Consider the following 26,263-nt stretch of genomic DNA (forward strand, 5'->3'; position numbering starts at 1 on the left):
TCATTTTGTGATTATTTTTTTCATTTTTGTTATTGTGCCCAAGGCTTCCCTCTGACTTCTTTATTATTGCTATTATAATAAAATTGTAACTGCTACTAATATCATTGAAATAAACAACAATTAGTTAACCCTGCCTAAAAAACATTGCTACATTCAAAAAACCAAGACCTCTGTGTCCAAGAGACCTAGGACAAAGAATTTGGGCTGAACCATCCARTTTTGACCTAGATACAAACCTTTCTGTAAGTCTAAAGGTATCCTAACTGTTTTATTTCAGGCCTGTATGTGCAAGTATTTATTATTTAGCTATTGCAAAATAAAATCAGTGTTTTCTTTGTTGTTGCTATCATCATTCAAGTACAGCTAGGTAAGAATTTCACTTCAATGCCTGATCCTCTGACAAATCTCTTTCCTGATGAAGCTGCTGTCAATGGAAGTTAACACAGAAGGCTGCTGTCTTCATTTGAATTTAATAAAGGTTTTTTACTTTTTTTTTCTGATTGTAATGTGGAGTTCTGCCTTTATCCCTAACAGCCTCTGAAAAGGAAGAAGTGAGGAACTGTGCTTCCTGCTTACAGGTTATTTTACACCCAGGTTTATGACAGGCACACACAGCAACAAGGAAATCAATACATGGAGAACTCCTTTTCCTCTTCTGGCCTKCTGAATTGAAGGATGGGATAGTACCTTCAAAAATGCAACTGTCAAACTGCAGGCAAGCAACAAAKAAAGATTACCTTGGAGACAATTTACATCCACGCTGCAGGTATGCGTTCAGTGTTCCAGTTGCTGCTAGCAACAGTCCAAGGTATGGAGGTGAAGGTTTCATAGGTCTTGAGGAAAATTCTGGGTGGAACTGAACTCCCACAAAATATGGGTGATCTACAAGACAGACATCGAAGAAAATTACACTATGTAGGAAGAAGAGAGTAGAAAAACTTTCAGGAAAAAACATTTATTGAAGATTTCAGACAGGTCTCCAGAAGCCAGATCGGCACATGTAAACTTAAGGGTGAGGCAGCAGAAACTTCTACAAAAAGCTACTGACAATAGAGGCAGAAGTCAGTAGGGAAAACCAAGGAAAAATTATCTTGTGATTCATAAAAACTGAATAATAAACCTGTACYAACATGTAAGGGGCAGGGGAAAGGGGGCACAAGTGGAAAAGTCACTAAGTTTACATTCATCATGTTATTTTCATAGTATTTTGGTTTCCAGTATCTATTTATGCATGTCTATTCAGAACAATATGTTGCTTCATACTTTCTAGAATCTTCATCTCTGTTTCTCACTCAAAGCACCATTTTACTACTACTTCTGCTTCCTTTCTATTTTCTTCAGAAGAACGGAGAAGAAAGAAAAGTTTTTACAATCTTTCATGCTGATAACCCATTCCTTCTCTTTTTTAATGGAGCTAATATTGATCACTTCAAGTGCCAGGACATTGGACAAAACCAACTACAGATCTCCTCTGGTTTGACAACTTCCAAAATAGTTCCCAACATTCAAGGAATTTCTCTGCAGTACAGAGTAAGTGATGAGAAGAAATCAGCACTTTTCTTCTAGGAAGATAGACTGCAGGGTCTAGTATACTGTTCTCTCTGCTGCTGTAATTATATTAAAGAGAACCTGGATCCTAGATTTACCCCAGAACTTCAATGACAAAGCACCAAATATTTCCTGTGGGGATAGTTTGCTCAAAAGTGTTGCCTAAGCTAGCTGGTGTACTGTTATTTTTATGTTTCTGCTCCAACCCACCGTACATACCTATGATTGTTCTTCCTTAGTAACCATCTCCTTGCAGCCCATTGTGAAATAATYCCAAGTTTTACTGCTACTTTTATTTCTTTCACAGAAACATCCAATTTAAAATTTCTGCCTCATTTATTTCTCAGTGCTCTCTACAGAAGTTGTTTCATGTGGGGCAGACAAAATAACCTCCCAACAACAGCAAGTGCAACGGAGATAATCTGTCAGGGACAAACTAACCCAAGAACATCCATAACAATTAGTAGTTTATTAATCTATCCTGCATCTTCAGGTGCCTGATACTTATCTAGCCAACAGCGACTTAACACTAAAGAGTTAATCAAAAATCCAATCAAAATCAAAAAGATGGTTCTGAAAAGCTACTCTATGTACCATTCAACAAACATACACAGTGTAACTCCTTTTTATTTCAGAATCTTTTAGAAAAGACATCAAGTCTTACTTGGTAAAGTAATACTTCCAAAGGATCAAACAYTCATCTCTCTGAATCACTTGTGCGAAACAAAGGAGCTTTCTTTCTATTTGACTTTCATACTTCCATTTATATGGTTCTAACTAGAGGGKAACTGAAAGACAAAGTGATTGGAAGGCACCTTGGGAGGACTCTATTCCCAACCTCCTGCTCCAAGCAGGGATAAACTCCAAGTTAAATCAGGTTGCTCAGAGTCTTGTCAAATTTTGAAGGTCTCTACTGCAAGGATGAAGATAGGTAATATACTCTAGTAATGTCATACACTTTGGCTACATKGCACATATACATTTTTCATATACTCAAGCAAAATGAACACATATCGGGACCTGACCTAGAGTGTTTGAGGGTTCTTAGGGAGCAGGGCAATGTCACTGTAAAACTGGTTTTTATTAAAAGGCCAGAGGTCCTTGATGACTAGAAAAAGCCAGTCACCATGCTCTTCTTCAAGACAAAAAGAAGGATCCAAGGAACCACAGAACATTAAGACACATGAAGGTCASGAAGATTGGCACAACAAACCTGAGAACAATTTGTCTCTGGATGCAGGGAGAGCAATAGCTTTCCTTAATTCTGACTYCAGCAAAGCTTTTGATATGGTTTCCTACCCTTTAAGTTGGAAGTTGGGGACTATGGGTAGACCACAAMGTGTGTTAAAAAAATGGCCAGACTTTGGGGTTCAAAGAACAGTGGTGACTGGTTTGAAGTCCAAGCYACATCTTACTTGGAGATACTCAAAACCTGACTAACACCACTCTTGAGAACCTGACCTGTATTTGAAGGTAGCCCTGCACTGAAGCAGAAGGTTGGACTATATCACCTTCCAAACCACTCTATGATTCTATACAGCCAAATCTCCCTGAGCTAGAATTAGGACCTTTTGGAAAAGAAGCTTTATTTGTCCTGGTTATCAAATACATGCACAGTCTTTGCAGAGAGTAAGACTTTTCCTAACGTACTCTGAATTTTCACCCATTGTAATACACAGGTGGAATTAGCASTAACCCCAGAATTATCTTGGCTGTTATGACAGCTAAATATTATGACTACATCTCATTTAACTATTTATACAGTTTTAACAAATGCAACAAGTATTACAAACAAGTGAGTCACTCACTCTCCAGTTCAATAATTTCCATCCTGTTCCCTTCTGTATCATGGCCAACAAATTTCAAGCCTTTCTCTTCAAAGCAATGAGTCAGTTCTGGGTTCACCTGAAACATTGAAAGCAATAATAATTGTAGTTCTATTTATTTTTGGATTTAACAAACCATAGCAATTAATCGTAATGTTTTTTACATGCATACAGGAATGAAAATAATTACGTAAGAGATGGAAACTTTTGCTTTCTTGTTTTAACAGCTCTGGTATAAATTTRTAAAAGTGGGCACATAMAACACAGGGRGAGAGACTGGATGAGCTGGATTTGYTGAGYCTGGGAAAGAGAAAGGAAAGAGTGGATCTCGTGGCTGACTTCAACTATCTAATGAGACAGCATAGAGACACACTCTGCTCAGAAATGTATAGCCCATGACTGAGACCAAAAAAGAAACTGCGCAAGGAATTCTCCTATTAGACACAAGCAAAAAGGATCCCAATGTAGTGGTTAAGCATTGGAACAAATTGTCAAAAGATACTGTGGATTCCCTCTTCAAAGAGACTCAGAATTAGATGGAACAAAATCCGGAGTGATCTAATTTTACAGTTGGCTCAGCTGCAAACAGGGAGCTGGACCAAAATACTTAAAGAGGTTCCTTCCAATCTAAACAATACTGTCTAACCACTACCAAATTTTGGTTCATGGTTACGTAAGAAATCTCCCACCAGCTTTTTTTCTGACTGCCAATAGAAACGTAAGTTGTCAAGCTTTACTTTTGAGCACCAAGTACTTCAGCAGTGCTTACCTCATATCGATGCCTGTGTCGCTCYTCTACGAACATTTCATCACCATAAAGTTTCCCTGAATATACAACAAAAGAGAAATTAATGCCAATGTGTTGCTTTAACAGTTGCTACAATTATTTCTTGTAATTTAAAACTCAAAAAGGTCACATTTGACACATGTTAAACATAACAATACACTATTTGTCTCACTGCAATTTGCTGTTTTTCCTGAGTGAGGACTAATTTCTTTTAATTTTCTATTACCGGAGTTGACTCATATTCAACATTCCTTGACCAGACATAGCTTAGGTAGATGAGAATCTAAACATGCTGTAAGTAATTCAAATTGCAAAGCTCAAAATATATAAAAAAAGTCCGAGTGAATAAGTAATGCAAAATCTCTTCAGGGTTTTACAACAGTTGCATGCAAAAGATGCAGGGAARGAAGCCTTTCAGTAACATTTGCTCAATTTTAATAGATTATGCATGGCACCTGGTATAATACCTCCAAAGAACAAACAGAGAATATTGYTTTTTTCTGTTTTCCTGATCTCATTACCCAAATTACTCTTGCAGTCCTCTGTGTATAATCTTCAACATTCCACATTTCACAGCAACAAGAAGCCAGTTAGAGGTATGCAGTAAACCAGATTTCAATCGTATTTCTCATATAATCATGGCTGAAACTTTGCTCTCTATTACCCTGAGGTCTTTAGGATTACTATCTTACTGAGGGGTTGGTACAAGAGCTGGACTGCAAGGAACATCTTCAAAAATTGCAGAATAATAGTACTGCCATTTACAAAAAAGTGGTMTGCACCTAAATTTTAAGGGACCACCTTTCCAAAACTATTATTTCCATACTAGTTGTAAAGCATATGAAAAATAAATGAGATTTCGTGATTAAACTACCAGAGCTTTTTATGATTCTTTCTAACAAAAGATCTAAACAGATCTAAACAACTCATAATATTGGTCAAGAGTTACAAGTTAATTTTTTTAAACTTTTCCAAGAAGTGTTTAGGCCACAGAACAACCTGTACTTTGAGATATCTATGTGACATGTAGGCAAAGCATCACCCAGGTTAGTTGGATCACTACTATGGGCATCTTTAAATTTTTCACTAAATGTGCATATGTATTACACTTTGGTCTCCTGCTGAAATAAATGTCATTTTYAAACACTCAGAAGGATACATTCCTTAAGTTCCACACAGCTAATAAAATAATAGCTCAGATCAGTATCAGGGGCAGGGCAATAAAATACACACATATTTAATTGATGGATAAGAAACTACTTTTTACACATTTGCTGCACCATCCATACTGTATAATGGGCTGATTAGTAAGAGGAAAGTATTACTTCAATTTTTAAATACACACAGTTCAACGTAAATAAATTGTTCTATATTCTGATTGTTTTTATTTTGTTATCTGAGCAAATAAAATACAAATTTTTGAATAAAAGAAAAAAAAAACAAATCATGCTCCTTTCCAGCAACAAATACTGTGCTTTCCCAAAACAAGACTGTTTCCAAGGCTGGGCTAGGACTAATGCAGTGCTGGATCAGAGACTGGAGTTAAGAAGGGTCTGGCAAATGTTGTCAAGACAAGGCAAGCATGAAGGCAACAAGGCCAGCTGACACTGCAGGGTGAGGTGCACTGGAAAATCCAGGGAATGACAAGCAATATTTAGGTCTGGCAACAGCACAATGGGCAGGAGTTTGGATTAGTTCTGCCAAAGAAGCTTCAAGGGTGGGATAAGAAGCCCTGGTTCACACCGATCAGCTCATAAAGAAAATAGGAAGAAAGCACTCTGACCTTCACAAGAACATAATGAATTAAACTACCATGAAATGAATTTCAGTTGCCTTGGCATTTTACTCATTGTTTTTAAAGAAGCATTGGACCTTAACTGACAGTTTCACTGGGAATTACAGATGTCTCTCATTTCTTATTTAAATTCCAATGCTCAGTAAATGTAAATAACAGGATCAGAGTGAGTGAGCTCAGGGAAGCTGTCACCCAACTGTATGCTTAAGGTTATAGCATTTTTGATTTTTCATGTTACAAAGCTTCTATCCAAAAGGCAAAGTCATATGAGCAGAACAATAACTTACTTAAAACAGAATTTTCAGTTTTGAAAACAGTCCTCCTCTTCCCCAGTCTCATTGTTCCTCCCATATCTCCAGGATTGTGCTCTGGCATGTCAATAACCTGCAGAGAAAAGTTGTTTAGACACTGTTTCATTCAACAAATAAAAAAACCCTAAAACAAACAATTGCCTAGCAAGTTGCATAGATTTATAAATGGTATGTATTTTACCTCCAACCATTCCCAGTTATTTCTTTTGGCTTTTCAAATTATTTGTCCTTCAATACTGGCACTGTCATAGACAGACAATGTTAACTAATTGGTGGTAACTAACTCCCTCAATTAATGTTAAGATTTTAAAAAGCAACTTACTAATTTCTTTTTTTTTAATTTTTGAGATGGAAAAAAAGGCGTTTCTTAAAAAAATTGTCCAAAATGTTACCAACAGGACAACTCTGCCCAACACTACTCTTTGTGCTAAGAGAGTACACAGAGTTTTAAAAATTCTAATTCATAGACCAAAAAAATCCATCACGTGACAAAGAAACCATCTCTAGAAAAACAAAGTTCCTGAACCTCACAGTGTTAGAGGCCGAAAGATTATCCTGCGTAAATATTCCTGCACACTCAAACATTTCTTATCTTGCTCTTCCTCATGCTAAGAGGCAGAAAGAGCTGTGTTATTGAGAAGAAAACCTCTCTCTTGGGAAGCAGGAGGAGGAGGGCAAGCAGCAGCAAAGAGGAAACTTGTAGCAAGACTGTAATGTTGTAAAAGCAGAGTATGAGAAGAGGTGACTCCAGTATGTGTGTGCTGTTTCAGATCATAGATGTAAATAATTTATCACAGGAAATGGAAAAGCACTCCCCCCTCCATTCACCTCTACTAAAGRGTTTTTCAGATTGCTGAAGAATTCACAAAATATTGGATTGCCTTGCATGAAGAACATGTGATTTAATATAAAATTTAAAGATGAGGATATGCAAATACTCTGAGGACTGAAGCAGATGGGTCCARTGGTTGCTATGTGGCTCAAGTGAAACCCAGGATGGTGGGATTCAGGGCATGTGAGAAACCACACCTTAGTGGAAGGAGTGTGTTTAGTTTTGCTCAGTTTAAAAATTCCTGCAGGGTCTGACAGTCCAGTTTAGAGGAAACCTGTCTAAGAGAGGTAAAACAGTTCAAAATTGTAGAAATGTGTGCCAGAGCTTTGACCTACATATTAGTATTCACATATACAAAGTCACTGAGGAATGTAATTGATGAAGAAAAATTCTAAAAATACAAATATTCATATATATGGGTAATCTAGAATGGATTTTTATTAACTTTAATTTGCCCTCTGGGAGTAATGAAAACAATTTCTGATGATACACTTCATAAAGTGAAGTTAYTCAGTTTAGGTAGGAATGGTGGAAAGTGCTTAGCCTTTGGCCTTGTGCCAATGCATTTCAGCTGTGTAATTATCTCAGGATAACCTTATACCTTCAAAACGTTATTTACTCATTATAAAATGTCATGAGCAGGAGTTGTGATCAAACCAATGGGATATTACAAATCCTTCAATTACCTCTCAAATCACAAAGGTGAGGACTGTGCAAGACATTGAGCTAATCCCCCCTCCACAAATTCAAAGAAGAAAAAAAACACATTAACTGAATCCTTATTATTTTAAAAGTATGAAAATTACTGAATTAATTTTATTTCCTTTCATTTAATTTCACTTTTTTCTTGAACTAGTGGTCACAAATATAAAGAGGGTATCAGCAGCARAGCATCTGCTCTGCTGAAGCCTTCTGTCATCAGACCCCAACGTGGGGCTGCAACCCCTACARAATTTTGGCTGGAGAAATGGGCTCATAGGGAAGATTCAACACCAAGGTGTGGGGGAGGGTGTTTCCAGCTCTCCATCTTTTCCAATACTATTACATTTATCATAAGAAATGGACCAGGTTTGACATACTAACTTTTGTAGTCAGGTGATGAAAGGAGCTACTTTAATATCTCAGAACTGCTTTGGCTCTGTGGCTCAGATGAAATCCAGCAACTACAGCAGCACAGCCCTCAATGTTTATGTATTACTTGGGTTTCTCTGTAACAAAGTCTGTGCAAGAAGCTTTTGAAACCAAAGTGGCACTGCTGCCCTACAGCCCAATGAAAGTAATGAGAATCAGAAAAGTAACTCATATTAATGAAAATTTTTGCYATATTATACAGAATTTACTTAATCAGAAAAAGATGAGCTTTCAAATAGTGGTCATTTTGAACAAATGTGCAACTGAATGGAGTCTTCAAAGAGCTTATGGTTCCTGGAACAGACTAAATCAGTTCTTCCTATGCATTAGTTCTTTGAAGGGCAGAGAACAGCACAGAGCACACACAACAAGAAACAAAAAAGTATCAGTAGGGAGGCTGCAGGAATAGATAAGGTCTATTTATTAGGTCTTTCTTACCCAAATGTTTGAAAACTGCCAAAACTACAGGGATTTTACAGAGAACATGTATTACTACATCAGACAGCCAACATGAAATTAAGCATGAATCATTGAAACACAACACAAAGCAGTCTGATCAGCTTTAAATCACGTTGCTGATGGAAAGCGACTTCAACCACCCATGAACAGAAAACTTCTTTCAGATATCTACTGCTTGGATTGTTTCATTGTTGTTAGAAAACATATGAAAGCTGATGAGAAAACCTTTCAAGCCCTGACACTCAACACAGAGCAGCCAAAGGCACTGAAAGCCCCACACCTATCATTTCAGTAATCACCCCAGGCCCATCACACTTTATCTTTGTTTTGCCTTGTGTCCTGCAATGCCATTTGGAGAAATACATCAACTCTGGTTATCTTGGCAGGAGAAGGGGGGAACGTGGAGCTGTGTTTTGYTTGTGGGCTTGGTTTTTCAGTAGCTGGGGAAGGAGACAAGCACTACTTGATTTGAACAACTGATTGCTAAGCAGCTTTGGAAGCATGTTTTTACAAGGTTGGAGTTTGGATTTTTTTTTTGTGTTTTTACTCTGCCCTTGACTGGTGAGCAAAAGATCTATCAATGCTGAAATAAATTACTACAAATGTAAGTGCTGATCAAAGCATCAGGAGATGCCATGACCCTGGGGATTAACTGAACACTGAAAAGAGGCTCCAAACACACAGCACACCAGAGATGTGTRCAGGAAAGGTTGACAGGAGCAGCGAATACAGTGACAGGAATTGATGAATACTAATCCCTGCTGAACACAGCTATGAAAAAAAAAATCCAGCAGCACAAACTGACAAGRACTCAACCCCAACTCAAGGAACTCATCCTTTTATTGACTATTCCATCATTTCTCTACAGGATAAGTCAGTACTTAGTAGATTTGATATGATCAATCAGTCCCAAGTTCATCAGTAAACAAACCTAGACACCTACAAATGGGTTGCTCATACTAATATCTATTCTATTTTAGAAACAAACTTAGTACAAACATTTAAAAGAAAACGTTGCCAGCTGCAACAGTACCAGTGGCACTGAGAGCTTCCAACCTGGCAAGGAAACAAGATGCCAGACTTTCCCTGTTCGTTAAAAAGGAGGGTTCATGTTCAGTTACTGAAAGAGGTGCAAGGATCACATTTGCCTGAACCCCTTGTTCCCTTTCCCCCCAGAGATATCTGAGTTCCAAGCAAAGCCCATCACTGCCCACCTATCTAAAGCACTCAGCACCCTAGGACTGAACAGCTGCCAACAAAGCCTCTTGCAAAATTAGCACTTAGTGCTTCATTATTCTGGCTGAAGTAATGTTTGTTTTTAAAAAGATGACCACCACCAGCAGAAGATCACAGCAGAAATCATCAATAGCTGATYCATGCAGTTACATACTGATATGAGTAACCAGCTTGAAAAATCCTGTCCTCTACTCTCTTCACCAACACACAGCACAGTATCCAAGCACTCCAACAAACACCAGTTTAAATCTCCTAATACTCTTAAAATCCCACAGCATACTACTGCCAACTATTTTCCAGTTCAGGCGACCCTCTTTTCCACAGATTTGCCATTTCTTATTTCAGAATTAAGTAACTGCCATGGAGCATGTATTCATTAAAGTTAGAAGCTTTCTAAGGATCCTGTCTGAAAAAGCAGAAATYCTGCTACAGAATGCTTTATAACATTTTCTCCTTAAGAATTCATTAAGGGTGTGGCTTCTTTTCAACCAGTGCTTACTCACTTGTAAACAGAGTGCAGTGAACTGAGGAAGTTAATGGAGATGTTCATATGCAAAGCCCATACAGATATTGCTCAACAGCACTTTGAGAACTCATTTTAGTTATTCCAAACACACGTCCCAGAGTCAGCTTAAAGACTTAATCAAGCATTAAGTTTCAGACTGTTAGCATTAATGAAAGGCACAGGGGTGGATAGTGCTGGCTATACAAATTCACTGGAATGCCAGTCACGCCATGCCATGAAGGGCAGGATTTGCCACAGACTTGAATAACTAAAAGGAACATGGAAGAGTATTCTCAGACTTCAGACTGGTCCATCTCACATTATAATTAATGATTAAATACTCACTGATTTAATTTCAGAAACATCAGCAAATCTGTAGCTAGGAGAAATCCTTCACCCCATCACACACATCTTTCAAAAATCAGAACTGTGCCACTRCCTTTGAAGGCAACTTCTCCAACTGCAATTGCTTGTAAGTGAAATCAGGTATATCAGAAGGAGGAAGGCATGAAGCAAGTCTGTGTCTCTGAGTACCATAAGCACAGGGAAGAATCTAGAGAGTGAGATAGAACCTGGTGATCTCTTCATCAAACATTCTCACCACAATGGTGAGACAGGAACAGGCAAACACAGCCTAAGAATGAACCATAGKACACTTGGATGGTCTCTGACTCAGAGATTTATTATATCCTGCAGGCAATAGCCATGGAAGACTCAGYCATAGAGAAGCCCCATTTCCTAAACTACACAAATTAGCTAAGGAAGCATGAGATTGTCCATGGYAGAGACAAAGCACAGCACATTTTACCCTCAAAACTGTCCAGTTTTGGACAGTAAATTCTACTTCCTCTTCCCCGAATTATCACTCATGAGCAAGAATCCATTTCAGTTGTTTCTCATTCATGAACCCAATTGTGCTATTTAGAACCACCTCATTGTCAGTTATCTCTGCCTTCAACAAGCAAGACAGAAGGAAAATCATTTACCTCAAGGAAAGAAAGCAGGAAAACTGCTTATTTCAAGTGGTCGCTACTCCAAACCTTCCCTGAGAATTATTGATACCATGTTTCAGGCAATGCTCAGTGCCACTATTTTATATCCTAGTACTGTCCTAGAAGAAATTCTGTTCATCTGCCATAAAAGCCAATATCCTCACATGGAGGATGAGGAAAACTAGCAACTGGTTTTCATCCCATTTCCCTAAAGTAATCAGACCACCGTCAGACCTAAGAGTAAGAAAGACTGCATGGATTCCAACCACTGATCCTTCTCCCAGAATGGTGCCACCACCCCTTTTGATATTCTGCACACCTTCCAAACCTACCCAGTGATGATTTGGTACTTGATAATCAGGGACACAGAAACTGAGGCATTTCTTTTAGAAAGRAACTGAATGGGAAACAGGTAGAAACTTACAGATTGATCTATTTTAATTTTTATTGGAAAATACTTTTGTTGTAGTGTAAAACTTCCCAGATAAATGTGGAGCTGAGAAGAAATCTCTGGAAAAGATCCTGAAAGATCAGCTGAAAGACATCTGTGGATTACTCATGTTATTTACTGGATATGGAAAAAACATTTTATCAAAAGGATAGCTATTTGAACAGAAAAAAAAAAAAAAGGTAAGGTACCTAGCTGAAAAGCTGAAAAAGAGACTGGAAATTTTCAGGAAAAAGGTCTTCTCACAGAAGAAAGAAGTGCAAATGCCATCTAGAGTATGAAATTCATGTCAGTTTTAAGAACAAAAGATAAACATATCTATATTTTTTGTGGGTTTGCTTCTATTTTAAGAGAAATTACTTTACTTTCCTTTTGATTCAGCCTGATAAGTCATTTTTACATTATCTGACAACACACGCTTGACTGAAAATGAAACAAATTATAGCAGCTAAGATTTCATCAATTAGGTTTAGTTACATCTGATTAATATATCAATAAATGGAGATTTTAAAGTGAAGGACAAAAAAATACAATCACACTGGCTGATAACGACACAAGAAAATGCCTTACCTAGAACCTGGAGTAAATGATTTAAGTAGAAAGAAAGGATTCTAGCTCCAAAAGGATTTCCCTGCTACAGATATGTAGAAGCAGCCCAGTACCGCTCATTCTAATTACAACATCATGCTTGATATTATGTCCAAAGACCAGTGGCTCACCATCACTTTAATGGATGATTGATCACCTTTTGAAATGGACAYCAGAATTTAAAGCCTGACATTTCTACATTAAAAGGAGTTTTCTACTAGTTGGATTGAACTGGTATCTCTGATAGATGAACATTCCATGAAAATCAACTGAACAGAAGGATAAACAATACACAATACTAAAAAAAAAAGCTAATGTTTAACATTTCTAAGAATAAAACACCCATAATACAATTCAAGATCCCAAGGAAAAGCAAAGTAGTGAGAAAATATCTTAAAATGTGTTAAAGAAACTGGCGAGCAAGCATGTCAAACTCCTTGAGGTATTTTGCAGGCTGTACGTCTTTGGAAAAAAAACCCCACTACAGACAACTGCAGACAGTTGTGAAAGTAAATCTTGATCTACACCCTGAGCCAAAATCTTGTGCCAATCTGATTCCTTTAACAGGCAGCTCWGCTGAGTCCACTCTGGAAAACCACACCAAGCAGCCAGCCCACGCCAACCACTGTAACCTTTAATTGAAGCAATTTGTTGTGATGCACAAGTCTATTTTCTTTTCAATTGTTTCTTTATGTTTAAGCTGCAACTTTGTAGAAATGAGAATCCATGTAGTTAATGAAGGCTGGAGTAGTTCTCATACTAATTTACAGCATAGTCTTGCTTCTTCCTACCTTCCACCCCTTCCTTTCTGCATTTACATTGTTGCATTTTGAAACCCCCTCTCACAAAGGATCACAACTAGGAGGAACACTGTGCAAGCTAAAGTAACTGGTGTTGGAAGGCATGCAGCATCACTTTTACCGTTTAAACTGATTCTTTTCTACCACCTAGATATCTTGAAATATTTTACATGCATTTCTGTATTGCCCTCCTTTTCTCTTCCTCTTTGAAACCTTGTGGTTTGATTTAACTCCAGTTCAAATGTCATCCCTCACCTCCACTATCTACTCCCCATAACAAAGCATACAAAATGAAAGGCCCTGTAGAACTGAAGCTGACCACTCTATCACTTAGTAGTCCTCCTACTTAATTTACTAATTTGAGAAATTCTAGTAATGTTAATCTTAGGGATTAAGAGCAGAACACACATATTATAACAGGGATTTCCAGACAGAAATCCCTCTGGCACCATCACTCTAATTTTAGTTACTATTTTTGTCTTCCACTGCATGCCCAGAACAATAAATGTACTTTGATCTATCTGGTCTTTCACGTCTGTAACTCTTCCTAAATAACAGAGAACATGGATTCTGGGTGTCTTGTTAGGCATATAGGATTGACATTTATTCTTTTGGAAAGCTCTCCAGCAACAAGCAAYGGGATTTTCTTTACCCCATTAATTCAACAGCAAATTACTTCCAGAAGTCCTTATCTTCTCTCCCACATATACATCATGATATTTCTCATTCCAGCTGGAGAACTGGAAGTACTAAAGAAAGACATGGATATCATATACTGGTAATCAAGGTGYTGATTTGTAATTCTAGGATTTTCTAAATCCTATTGTTTCCTATTGTAAATTACATTAGAAAAAAAAAAGAAAGGATAAGGAGATAATTACAATGACACAACTTTAAACAGTTATATTAGTTAGTAAGKACTTTGGCATTTTCATTACTATCTCTCCAACAACAGTAAACATATCAGCTTCAGAAAACCAAAAGGAGTTATATGTATTAATGCCACAGCAGAGATTAATTACCTTGATTACCTCTGCCAGGCATTTCAGAGATGCTTTGAGACACATTCTCTACATTACATTTAATAGTTTCCTGCTTCCACTCAGAAAAGCTTCAGTTGGCCAAAGACCATCTTGTCTGAAAGAATCTCAATTCTGGTAARACACTTATGACCTACAATCCATTATTTTTTCTAATTTCAAGTAGAAACTACAATGTCGTCCTTCTGAGCAGGATTCCTATCTCACTTTGTCTGTCCTACTTCCTCCAAAAACCTGATAGACATCACTGTTGACATCATAATTTAATTCTGCAATTCTTGTGATCTTCTACCACAGCATGTTAACTCTATTCCCTTCGACATCAAAGCACAAGAATTCCTCAGAATTTGCTTTCCTTAACCGTGTTTATAAGGTATAATCAGGGGGCCAAGTTCAGATAGCACTTAAAAGGACAAGTGGCTTGAACAGTTGCACCCATGCCACCTACATGAAATACTAATTGCTTCCTGCCCCAAAAGGRCACCAGTGAGCACCACTGGGATGCCTGAATTCATGTAATAAGGTCCAGAGTCAACGTGACAGTCCAGACACACCTGTGCAGCTCTTGTTTGCTAGGAGTTAATAAGGCCAGAATTGCAAACACCCATTTTTTGGGATGAACATGGTACACTTTTAAAATAAAAACCAATAGAAAGAGCTACATGTGAGGAAGTAAGAAGAGAAAAGCAGCAAGGACTTGTGCATGCATATGGAGAACCACTAGCAAAAAGATCACAGAGGAGGAGGAATGGATCTTCAGATCACTTCTTATTTAGCAACTATACGGTGAAAGCCTCCAGGAAATTCTACCAATATCGTTTCTAAGAAAGTAACATCTATAGAATCAACATTATACTAGCACAGATCGAGCATGCATTTAATTAGTGTGACATCAGCTGAACACACCCAGCTGCATTCCAGACACCCTCTGTGAAAAGTGTGGGTGGCCGGGTACAGATTAATTCAACAGATAATGAGGTGATCTACTCAAATGCTACAAATGTTTACTAAGCAACCAAAAGACATTGCCACACAGCCAAAGTTCCAAGCTGTGTCACCACAGTGGCACAGTGGCTCACAACAGGCACCTAGCACAGCCAGCCTCACAAGTGATCCATTTTTCAATAGTGCCCATACAAAACTCATTTTTATCCTTCACCTGCACCTCTGATAGTCTCCAACAGTGGAATGAAGAGTCAGTGAGCATGTGGAAAAAAAAACAGTTTAAAAGAGTAGATCTACAGTGAATCACTGTCAAATCCACTGCAAATACAGTTCTGCTGCTCAATGCCTGACTCCCCAGCATGAATATCATATTAGCACACACAATGAAGGATGGCAAGCAAATAAATACAGAATTAACAAAACAGAAAATCTCATTAATAAAAAAGTCTTCCTTTTGGGGGAACTTCCACACTCTTCTAATTCCTGTTATTTTTCTTCAATAAAACTTTAGCTAATAGCTTTTTATTTATTATTGATAAAAATKAAATACTTCATAACATAATGAACAGGCCACTCACATCTCATAAAATACACCCTCCAATACAACCATTCAGCTGATTTGAATCCYTTGGTTTTTATTGCCCATGAACTTTTAGGCACATGTTCAGTTGCACTTCTCACTCCTGGCTCTTAGGAAAAGGCTGGAAGTCCTCAGGTGCTGCATGGACCTTTTGCTGCAGGTATCAAGTCACTTTACAAAGATAAGTGGTTTTATGATCTCCATTTGGCATGGGAAAAATAAGGTAGATTAAACAATTTTTTTAACCTAGCAGAACCAGGACTTCTGTGATATCTAATCTTGTTCCTACACTTTAGAAACAAGAGAGCTGAGGATACAGAAACCACATTCCTGGGTGAGCTTYTAACAAGACCAGTGCCTAGATAGAACTTGGTTCCTTATCTAGGTAGGAAAAACTTCTACAGAAATGGCATTCATAAAATYGGAGATTTCATGTAGTTTTCAACATATGAACTGCAGTAATCTATTGAATTATGCTGAAATCTGTGAGCAGGTAATCTATTTCATGTTTTCCACTTTTCTAATTTTTTGTTAATACACAATTTCTGCAAGCTGGTTTGAAGGCCGGTGGGTGGGGGAGGTGTTTTGGAGGTGTTCAATTCAGCAATATCACAGCATTTAGACAATCCCTTTCCAAATTTCTTTTCTTTCATTGATCAGCAGTACATTTTTAACTTGTCAACTGGGACAATGGTGACAAACTAGCTCACCAGTTCCACTGCTTCCCCAGTGTGTGGGAATCATCTCACATGACTTCAACTGCCTCACTTTTAGATAAATAATTTAAGGGAACTACCAGAACAGGGACCAGAACACAGACAGGTGCCAATACACTCCAGCTGGAGAATCACACCAGAACATGTTGCAGCTTGAAATGCTCAYCTAAGCCATGAGATAAGCAGTGYTCTTCTGCCCTAACATGCATCACATGCTTGCACAAAAACAGTTTTGTGAATGTCTCTTTAAYATCCATTCTCTGTCAACACTACAYACACCATCCCAGAGCATCCTTAGTTCATTCTGAAGTGACACACAATATATTGCAGTATTACCAATGCAGTCCTCCATCAAATAGATGTTCTCTGCTTGTTAAATCAAACGTTGACAGACATTCACCTACATCCACTTCATCCAGAAAAATGTTTTGTACATAGCATAAATTTCCGTACTTGATTTACAATTAGTTACACATCATTCCTTTTGTAAGTACTGAAAAGGGCAAAGCTTTTTCTGATAATCCAACATGCAATTCTACTTAGAAAAATGCCTTTTTATGAAAAAAAAAATTAAGAAAGGAAAAAAGGAGATTATTAACAGCAAGAAGGCATTCTTCACAGAAACTGAATGTCCAAATGAAGAAACACAAATACATTTAAGTTAAATATATGAATACCAAATAATGAATCCCACCCTGCAAATATTCAAGAAGAAACTTCCAAAAGGAAGTTTCTCATAACTGAGAGTCAAATATTTTCATTCATTTTCATTTAGGGAGAAAAATTTTGGCATTGTGAAGTTAATCAATTATCAGATAAAATAAAACTTACACTCATAACTATGACCATGGCAGAAAGGACATGAGCATTCTGCTTGTGTTCAGTGTCAAAGAGTTTGAAAGACATTCCCAAGCTAAAATCCATCTTCAGAGAAGCTCTGATGTGCCCATCTCAAACAGAAGAGTTAAAACAAGTGGTTACAAAACAGACAAAATAGACAGTAATAAAATTCACCAGAAACAGAAGGTACTCATTCAATTTTGAAGCAACTGAAGGTTAAACAGCTGATCCAGTACCTGTGGTGAATAACCTCTCATCAACCTTGCCACCCACAGCCACCCAATTGGCAAATGCCTCGGAGGAGAAACAGAGACCCAAAGACTGAACCAACCCTGTGCCAGGCAACAYAGCTGATGCTTTAACAAAAATGTAGAAGTAGAGGACACCTGGGCAGCTATAACAGGTTGGGACATTGCCAACAAAGATTTTGTAAAGGGAGAGACAGGTCAAGTCTGGCCAAGTGGGCCTTTGGTCTGTATGGGGCTGTGATCTGACCCAGTGTGCTTTTCTTATGTAAAGTTGATACCATAATATGCACTGTAGAACACCACACACATTGTCTACCTCTGATATAATCATAGGTGTTCACAAATGTATTTCATCAGCCCAATCTGGCTTCTAACAGGAAAGCAGGGCTCTCTTAATTCACTATCTCAAATAAAGGTCCTCACAGTGCTATTTGTCACTTGAACTTCAGGTTTTGCTGAGTTGGCAAATATGCGGTAGAATGAAGAAAACAAGTTCACTGGCAAAAGGATTTTTAGAAACATTTTGAGTTGTTTGCTTAAATACTGTCTCTCTAACGCCTCCAAGAAGACAAATAAGATTAAATGTCTAATTACTTAAGTTTCAGCTCAGAAAATGCAGGTAAAAATTAATTAAGTTGGGTGAGAAGGTGATAATATATTCACCGCCTAGTAGTGTTAATGATACTAATTCTCAAAAATGGTAATTTACTTGGTATTAGTGAATTCGTATCATTTCTCTACAGTATCACTTACATTCCACATTCACAGTGAGAGAAACAGCAAGACAACACAAACCTTGAAAGAACTCTAATTATCTCTACTTAAAATGGATTATTCTGAGAAAGATTAGAATATTTCTTTGTCACAAGACAAAAAGAAGTTGTGCACAAAGTCAAGCTGTGCAAGAAGGCACTGTCGCTGATCTGTGTCGTTTGTAGACACAGCATGTCTGCTGTGATTTGTCAAAACTCATTTTTCATTTTACAGATTGTGCAATACTGAGGTTTTGGTGTTTTTCCCAGGCTCTTGGGCAATGGTTGGGCTTCCTTCTTATCAGTGAAGACCAACACTAACAGTTTCATGGCAAGTTACATCTCTGATGCCTACAAAGGCTCTCCCTAATTAGCCAGGCCAAATGACAATCCCAATGGAAGCCACAGATAATAAATCCACATCATCTTTTAGCTCCAATGCAATAATCACCCAGTGGTTTTAGAAATGTATTTTCATTATTTTCATATTTATAATTCCAGATTCTTCACTGCTAGATATTAGGGCCTGTTAATATTAGGATCCAATGGGCAATAGAAGGAGACTTTGCAGAGGTGCCGGGAAAAATGGACTTTAGTAAAGTCTCARAGGAAAACCAATGTTTCTCTTTTTTTTACATTTTGGCACAGAACTCACAGGTCTCTTGGGGTTACACAGGTCTGTTCCAAACTGATACCAGCTTTAACACTGACCTCCATGTGGCATCTGGTATGCAGCCTTATAAGCTAAAGACACTTAAAACTTTTTTATCAAGTTCTCTCCACTCTTGATTTTGAATCTTAAGAAATCACTTAAAGCTCCTATTTGTTATATCCTAGTTGCGGACTCCTGTGTATTACAGGAAGAAAAAAMCAAAAAAGTGAAGTCCTTTTGTGTTGAAGAAAAGATTAGTCACTAACCTAAAATAAATGAAACTGGCTCTAAGSTAAATTCAACTTAATTGATAGCTGGTTTCCCAACTAGAAGAGCTGAAGAGCGAGTTATGACTGACATGGATAATTTGCTCATTTCAGTTTACAGCAAAATGCAAATCTACTTCTTCAAAGTTCTGCTTTACAGATGTTATAAATTGCTCATTCAATGCATTTGTGAAACTGAGAAATTCYAAACTACTACTGTTGTTACTTACTGAACTTAGTATAATGTGGCTCTGATTTAATAATCAAATTGAGTAATTAGAAAATCTAAAATTAAGCTAGGTATGCAAGCACTGTCCTTTCTTGACTACAGTTTCTGTGAGTAGCCATAGCTTAMTTTCTTTCAATAGGCCCTAATCACTTACTGCTAACTAACAGTTAGTTAGTTAGGCTCTTCTCATAAGCCTCATTAGTGCCTCTAATTCTTCGATTTTTCCTCATTTCCCACTCTTATTTGGTCAAAACAGAGGATGGAGGGGAGACGTTTGTAGCAGCCTTTTGCTTCCATTGTCCTAAATTCCCATATTAGAGAGAACTGAAAGTTATTAATGGTAATTTTGAAAGCTCTCCTTTGGAAATAACTGAGCAAACATCTATTATATATAGATACTGATACATCAAAACGCTAACAGATGAGGGATTTCTATGCCAAAGGTAAAGCCATTACTTTGTAGCATCACTTTTGTTATGTTTCACATTGGTAATGAAACATACCCCAGCATACCACTAATGATCTGATCTGACATGGCATGGCTCACTTCCAGACTTCTGACTGAGAATTAGTAACTTTTGGAGCTCTACTGGTGCACATAAGCACCTCTTTCTCTGAATCAAAGAGAGAGCTCCAAAGTTCTTACCACTGTTCTATTTATTTCTCTGCCTCTGCATTTTGTGCTGCTGAATCTGGTCAGGCCAGCAAAGCTGACCATCTACACAGTGCTGAAGGTAAAATAAAAATGGAACAGAGAGGTTCAGATGTTTCTACTGAAAAATTGCCTCAATTTCTTTCTCCCTAAGGGCATCTCTCATAGTTGCTGCTGTTTTCCCCAAATTTACCTTTTCCTAGAAGAATGCGGGTGGTCATTATCTAGCACAATCACCTTTATTGTGACACTATCTCAATATTTCCCTTCCACTTCAGCAACAAAGTCAGCACAGCTCCAGCGGGGTCACAGGGACCTAAAGGGTCACTGCAGCACAATTCTGATAAAAGGCATCAATCAGTGATTTCTAGGGTCTTTGGACATGGTTAACTGTGCTGAGAGCCCACTGTCCCTACCCAGTGTACATCCACAAAAGAGTGCACACTGGTCCATGGGATCAAAATACCAGAACACTCATTCTCCCAGCTTCTGCTGTTAATAGAAAAGGCAGAATCCTTTTACAGAAGCCAGAACCCCAGGTTCCCCATCCTTCCCACACACACACAAAGCGAATCCAGAGTATCCTATCATGTCACCGTACCATCATCTCAAGCTGCAGGCTTTGTAAGAAAGCTACACAAACTCATGTGGTACCAGACTCCTCTCTGTCAAATCCTTTTCAACAAATTGTAAAAAATACAAAATGGATTGCACCCTTCCAGGATCGAGACAACCAGATATGACATTTCTGACTCACCAGTAGGATTATTACATTGACAGACAATAGTCCTGGACTCGCATGAAAACGGATTAAAACTATTTATAGCTAAAAAATAGGCTGGGCAAGGAAGTTTCTTACATGGACATTTCCCCTTCTGAGATAAGACATCTCAGTGCAATGTAATCCCTAAATTATGAGTCCATGYGATTTATCAGATTTACTTCTGGACCTCTTTTGAACAGTCCATYAGGTTTGCATTGTTGGGAGCAACAACAATGGTCTGAAAATTAACTACAAACTTCATTCCAACTCTCCTCACTGATTTTTTCTTCAGGAGGAAGAAAGGTTCTTAGACAGRGCTGTGACATCTAGAGACTCCCGGCATCACCAGGATTAAAGGACAGCTAAGAAAATACCTAATCTCACCACAAAAAAAACCAAACTTGCTAGTGCTCCTTGTACAGCATTACATTACTCATACTTTGCCCTACCTGAAACTCAAACAAAGTCCATAAACTCTTCCATAAACCCATACATGCTTTGYTGGAATGGAGATTTACATATTTTTGATCACTCTAAAGAATTTCAAAAAACAAATYTGAGTTTAGTATGGAACAAAAAGGTTTAGGGTTCTAACAACTACGTAACTGTAAATTTGAGCTGTGGCAGTAACAACAGCATTGCACTGCTGCACAAGTCAAGCTTCACAAAACGGAAGGATAAAACCTCTTATTGAAACACATTTTCCCTCAAAACTATCTTGTGCAATACAGAATATCTACATCACAGTGAGTTTCAGCAATAAATTAGTCTGCCAGAGGTGTATGTATAGCAGCAATAGCTGACACATATAGCTACATGAGTAACACATCATGGATTTAAAGCTGACTACAAACAATGCATCTTATTAAATCATTCATCCCCATAGCAGTCACACCCAGTCCTGTTTAGGTAGACACCTTCAACATCTCATTAGGTGTATGTCACAAGGGAGGGCCTGCAAGAGACTCTTGTCAGGATAACCCATATAGCTCAAGTTTAATTTGTGAGATGAGACAACCCTTTTACACGTCACCACTACAGGTTTTACAAACAATGACAATTTTAACATAGGGAATGCATCATCTGTGACACATAAAGGATTTTACAACTCATTCCCATCTTCAGTCTAACAGTTCCATCCCTCAAAGCAATGCCATGCTCTCCACAATGGCTAGAGTGCAGTTTGCTGAACTTCTGACCCACAATTATTTGATCTTTTTCAGAAAGTTTGTTCACTGGATGTTCCTTTTCTCTCAGTCTGTCTTTTGTCTCCTCCTAGCCTGACAATAAGAACCAACTGACAACATTGAAAAGTTCTACCACAACTCCCCTATTTGCACAACAGAGCTAGTTCCCACATCTGCCAGCSAACACACATCTTGAAAAAGGTTACCCATATATTAGACTGGCTCTCAGTATACCAAATTTAAAGCCCTTTCCTTTTTGCAGACAGGTCAAGAATGTCTGAAGATGACTGCCTGGAGCTGCAGGACTGATTCTCCGCAGAACTCAGCAGAGCCCTTGGAGCTGAAGTGAATACACACCATTGTCACAGCAGACATCTGCATCTCTATGGTTTTCATTATTTGCAAATTAAAGTACAATATATCCCATATTTACCTCCAAATGCTGCACAGGGATTGGTAACTTACACAGGCACAGACACACGCATATTCTTCATATTAGCACTAGTTCTATACAAATTCTGCTCTATACAAATTTACTCAAAATGAAATCACACCTATTTGACACCTGTGCAAGATTTCTTTGCAAATCAGACAGGAGTCATATGCTCCACAGAGTTCCTAATCCAGCCCAATTTACTTTAATTGTCCCATCATCTTTCTCCCACTACAGCAAATAAGCAAAGTTAACACAGGGCTTTGATCTAGAGATGGATGGATGTCTGTAATCCTGAGATGATGCASGAGCACTACAGAAGTAGAAACAAGTRAACRCTAAGCASAAAGCTGCTTCCWGCTCTTTCTTTTCAAGWGCTCAACATCCACAAAGGAATATTCTCCATTACAGCAAACTTCACCTTGGCAGCAGAYATTTCAATAATTTGGCCAGGCTGTAACATAAGCCTCACAGAGATTCCTCAACTAGYTTTAAAGTAGCTGGGCTCACATGCAAGTAAGCCTGGTGCTGCTACAATAAAATACACCAAAGAAGGTGGAAAAATACTGGAGGGTTAGGGCGTTAACCCATCASTAGGGGATTAAACAGGATGATTTGATATAGTTTCTGCCTTCAGGTGACAGCCCCACCCCTGTGGAGAGTGCCCTGTCCCTTCCAATAGTGTCAATGAATGGCACAGAAACCCACTTGCAGGCCAACCCAATTTGTGTCCAGCAYGTTAAGGTAAACAAGGAGCACAGATTCACGTAACATTCAGCCATCAATGGTGGCAGGAAGGATGTGACAAGGGTAAAAGAGACAGCACCTGAGTAACCATCCCATTTAATCCATCATTAAATGCACATGACTGTGATGCCATACACTTCACCCCTCCTACCACTAGTCGTGGTGCCCCAACTTCAGTCATCCTGTAGCTTGTATTCTCTTACTCTCCAACGTGACTGGAATTGCTTGCTCCAAATATGCCAACAAACCAGTTTACTAGGAAAATATTCACCAACAGGCAGCTTTGAGTGAAAACTGAGTCTGCACACACCATCACTGAAAGAAAAWGACACACAACCATCACAGAGACATGTGATGTGCATTCTTAAACAAACTTACAAGACATCACCAACTTAGTCCTCTTTTTGCTAACGACTTTGTATCCAAGCTAAAATAAAAATTTCAATTCCAAAAGGCTAMTGAGCTTACTAACATGATGTCTCAGGCAAACGAATTGAATTATGTCATAAACTGCAGGAATTATATATTTTCACACATGCAAGAGAGAGCAGGAAGACACTGTAACCAAAGCTGGGCTGCTGTTTCTGTACTGAAAGTCAGCTTGCATAGACTTTAAAGCTTCAGGCACTACTCTTTAGCATAGATAAATGCTGCTGTCTGCTAGGCACACATCATCTAACAGTATGCAACAGCAACAGTAATAAATTACCTTCCCCTACTGCTGTTCAAATTCTTAGCAAGCAACAAGAATTCCTTACACCTGGATATCATTCTGCCATTGCTGGGCTGCGCTGGATTAGCTGGATGTATTTCAGAATAGCATTTACGTCCTACAAAGAAGTCTGGAAAAGACAACGTACTGGGTCTTGTCAAACTGAGTTCTGTGGCAGATTCCAATACCAAGTTCAGAGATGCCACACAAACTATTGGAGAAGGGTACTGCAGGCTAAATGAGAGTGAAGAGGACAGAGTCAGGAAATCAAACTCCAAATCCCAATTCCACCAGTCTCTCATTCAGATAGCCTTGAAGACTGCAGTGGCTTGTGAATAAGGCTGATCTGAGGGCAATGGATTCATCCCCAGATTTGGCACACAACTCTTGAGCAAATCACCCAAATTTCCAGACACTGATCTCCCAYTTTCACAGAAGATGTTTCAGTAAAACTGGTAATGCTATTTTGCAATTAGGCGGTGTTCTTTAATGAACCCTTAGCAAATTAACATAGCTAATGTGCTGAATTCCCTGAGTTGTGATCCCTCAAACATAGTTTTTTCATACTACTAAGCACCTTACTATTACATTTTACACTTAGGGAGGTGCCTTAGGTACAAAGAGAAGTAATTTGAATACTTAAAACAGATCTTGCAAATACTGCAATGTCAACAGTACAGATCAGGCACATCAGCTTCCCAGAACTGCCTCCAAAAGGGATAAAGCAGTAAGGATGGTGAGGCTGCCAGACAGGAGCTGCCAGGAGGAATTAGCAGGTGGGGAGCAGAAATCTCAGCATAACCTGGTCGTGCACTGCTACTAGAATTTCACCACCTACCAAAGGTGGCAAAAAGGATGAAAGGAGAAAGAGAGAGACATTTATTTTTCATTTTGTTGGAAGAAGATGAAAAGGACTTAGGACTATCTTATTGTCATGAATGACCACAGAGTTCACGCCCCAGTCTGTTGTATGGGACTCACCCTAACCCATACAAAGCATTCCAGGCCACGAGTCCCACACTKGCTTGCACTGCTACCCCCATATCCCATAGCAGCAGTAGGGGTTCTGATAATATTGACAGCAGCAGCTCCCAAATTTCTGTAGAGCCAAAAAGCAAACACAGGAGAAAGTGCATTTCCAGCTTTGTGCCTCAGTTGGGCTGGACAGACACCTGGGATGCCTTGCCCCAGTTCTGTGGACTTCAAGCTAATGCCAAGCTTTTGCACTGAATTTGAAATKAGGTGTCAAGAAATTTTACACAAGTCTTCCACAGTTAAAAACCTGTAGCTGGACACCTTCCTGTAAAATAACATAGAGATTGTCCTCATCAACCAAATGCCTCAGGAACTATTTAAATCCTCAACACCATGAGCAATCAGAATGGTGAACAAGTGGTACAACCTGGGACATGGCATGACAAGCAGAATGGGAAACAACTGAAGAAAGTCAGGAAGAAATTACTAGATCTGAGAAGCAGCACTCACAAAGGAAGACTAAACTAGCAAGGATTTCCAAATAAAAAAAAAAAAAAAGGAGTACAGGGAATTTTGCTGATGTCAAAGGCCATTTAAAGAAAGAAGAGGATAGGTCTGTTCTGCCTATCTGTGGATACAGGAGAATCAAAGGGCTTAAGTGAAACAAGGCTTGTGGGCATACAGTAATACAGTCTAACATAACCCACAAGGAATACATGAGATAAGGAGATTGTGGATTTCCCATTATTTAAGGCACTTAAGTTCAGCAGACATCCAGCATCAATATTGGTGACCCCCCTACAGGGAAAAGGAAAGAATTATATGATCTCTAGGGGACTCTTGTAATACTTGACACTTGGATGTGAGTACAAGCACAATCAAACAGGCTGCTAATGCAAGGTGTGTATTTACATGATTCATCTACCAAAGTTTGCCTGGTTTTGTCAGGAAACCTCCTAGTTACCTGTTATGGAATCCTACACCCATATACGTGCAGTTCCAAAAACTTCCCTTCTGCCCCATCCATCTCCTACAGATCCACAAAGCTCTTGGTTCAGAGTTATAAGTGATGCAATGACAATTGATTCTTAAGAATTSATGGACAGAGTGAAAAATCTAATCAGTGGGTCTGGAGCTAAGCACCAGAAGAAAGACAACAACAGACAGCAGGTAGATTAGAAACCACAAGCAGAAACCACAGCCAGAGCCAGCAACTCAGCAGCTGCAAAATTAACAGTGTTGGGTCATGAAGCATCAACCACAGGCTG

The 26,263-nt window shown here is 38.6% G+C and overlaps 1 protein-coding gene across 1 annotated transcript in view; it reads right to left on the reverse strand.

Annotated features, from left to right (window-relative positions):
* CTPS2 (CTP synthase 2) overlaps positions 1-26,263 on the reverse strand; it is a 62,126-nt gene that overhangs the window by 11,820 nt on the left and 24,043 nt on the right. Inside the window, exons 14-17 of the mRNA XM_057375103.1 lie at positions 6,244-6,340; positions 4,144-4,199; positions 3,357-3,453; positions 738-882 (exon numbers count right to left, since the gene is read on the reverse strand). Coding sequence (XP_057231086.1) covers positions 738-882; positions 3,357-3,453; positions 4,144-4,199; positions 6,244-6,340 — 395 coding nt within the window. The remainder of the gene's footprint in view (positions 1-737; positions 883-3,356; positions 3,454-4,143; positions 4,200-6,243; positions 6,341-26,263) is intronic.

This window comes from Malurus melanocephalus, unplaced genomic scaffold (assembly GCF_030028575.1).
Source record: "Malurus melanocephalus ecotype Western Australia unplaced genomic scaffold, MMel_1.1 scaffold_239, whole genome shotgun sequence".
NCBI classification, from domain to species: domain Eukaryota; kingdom Metazoa; phylum Chordata; class Aves; order Passeriformes; family Maluridae; genus Malurus; species Malurus melanocephalus.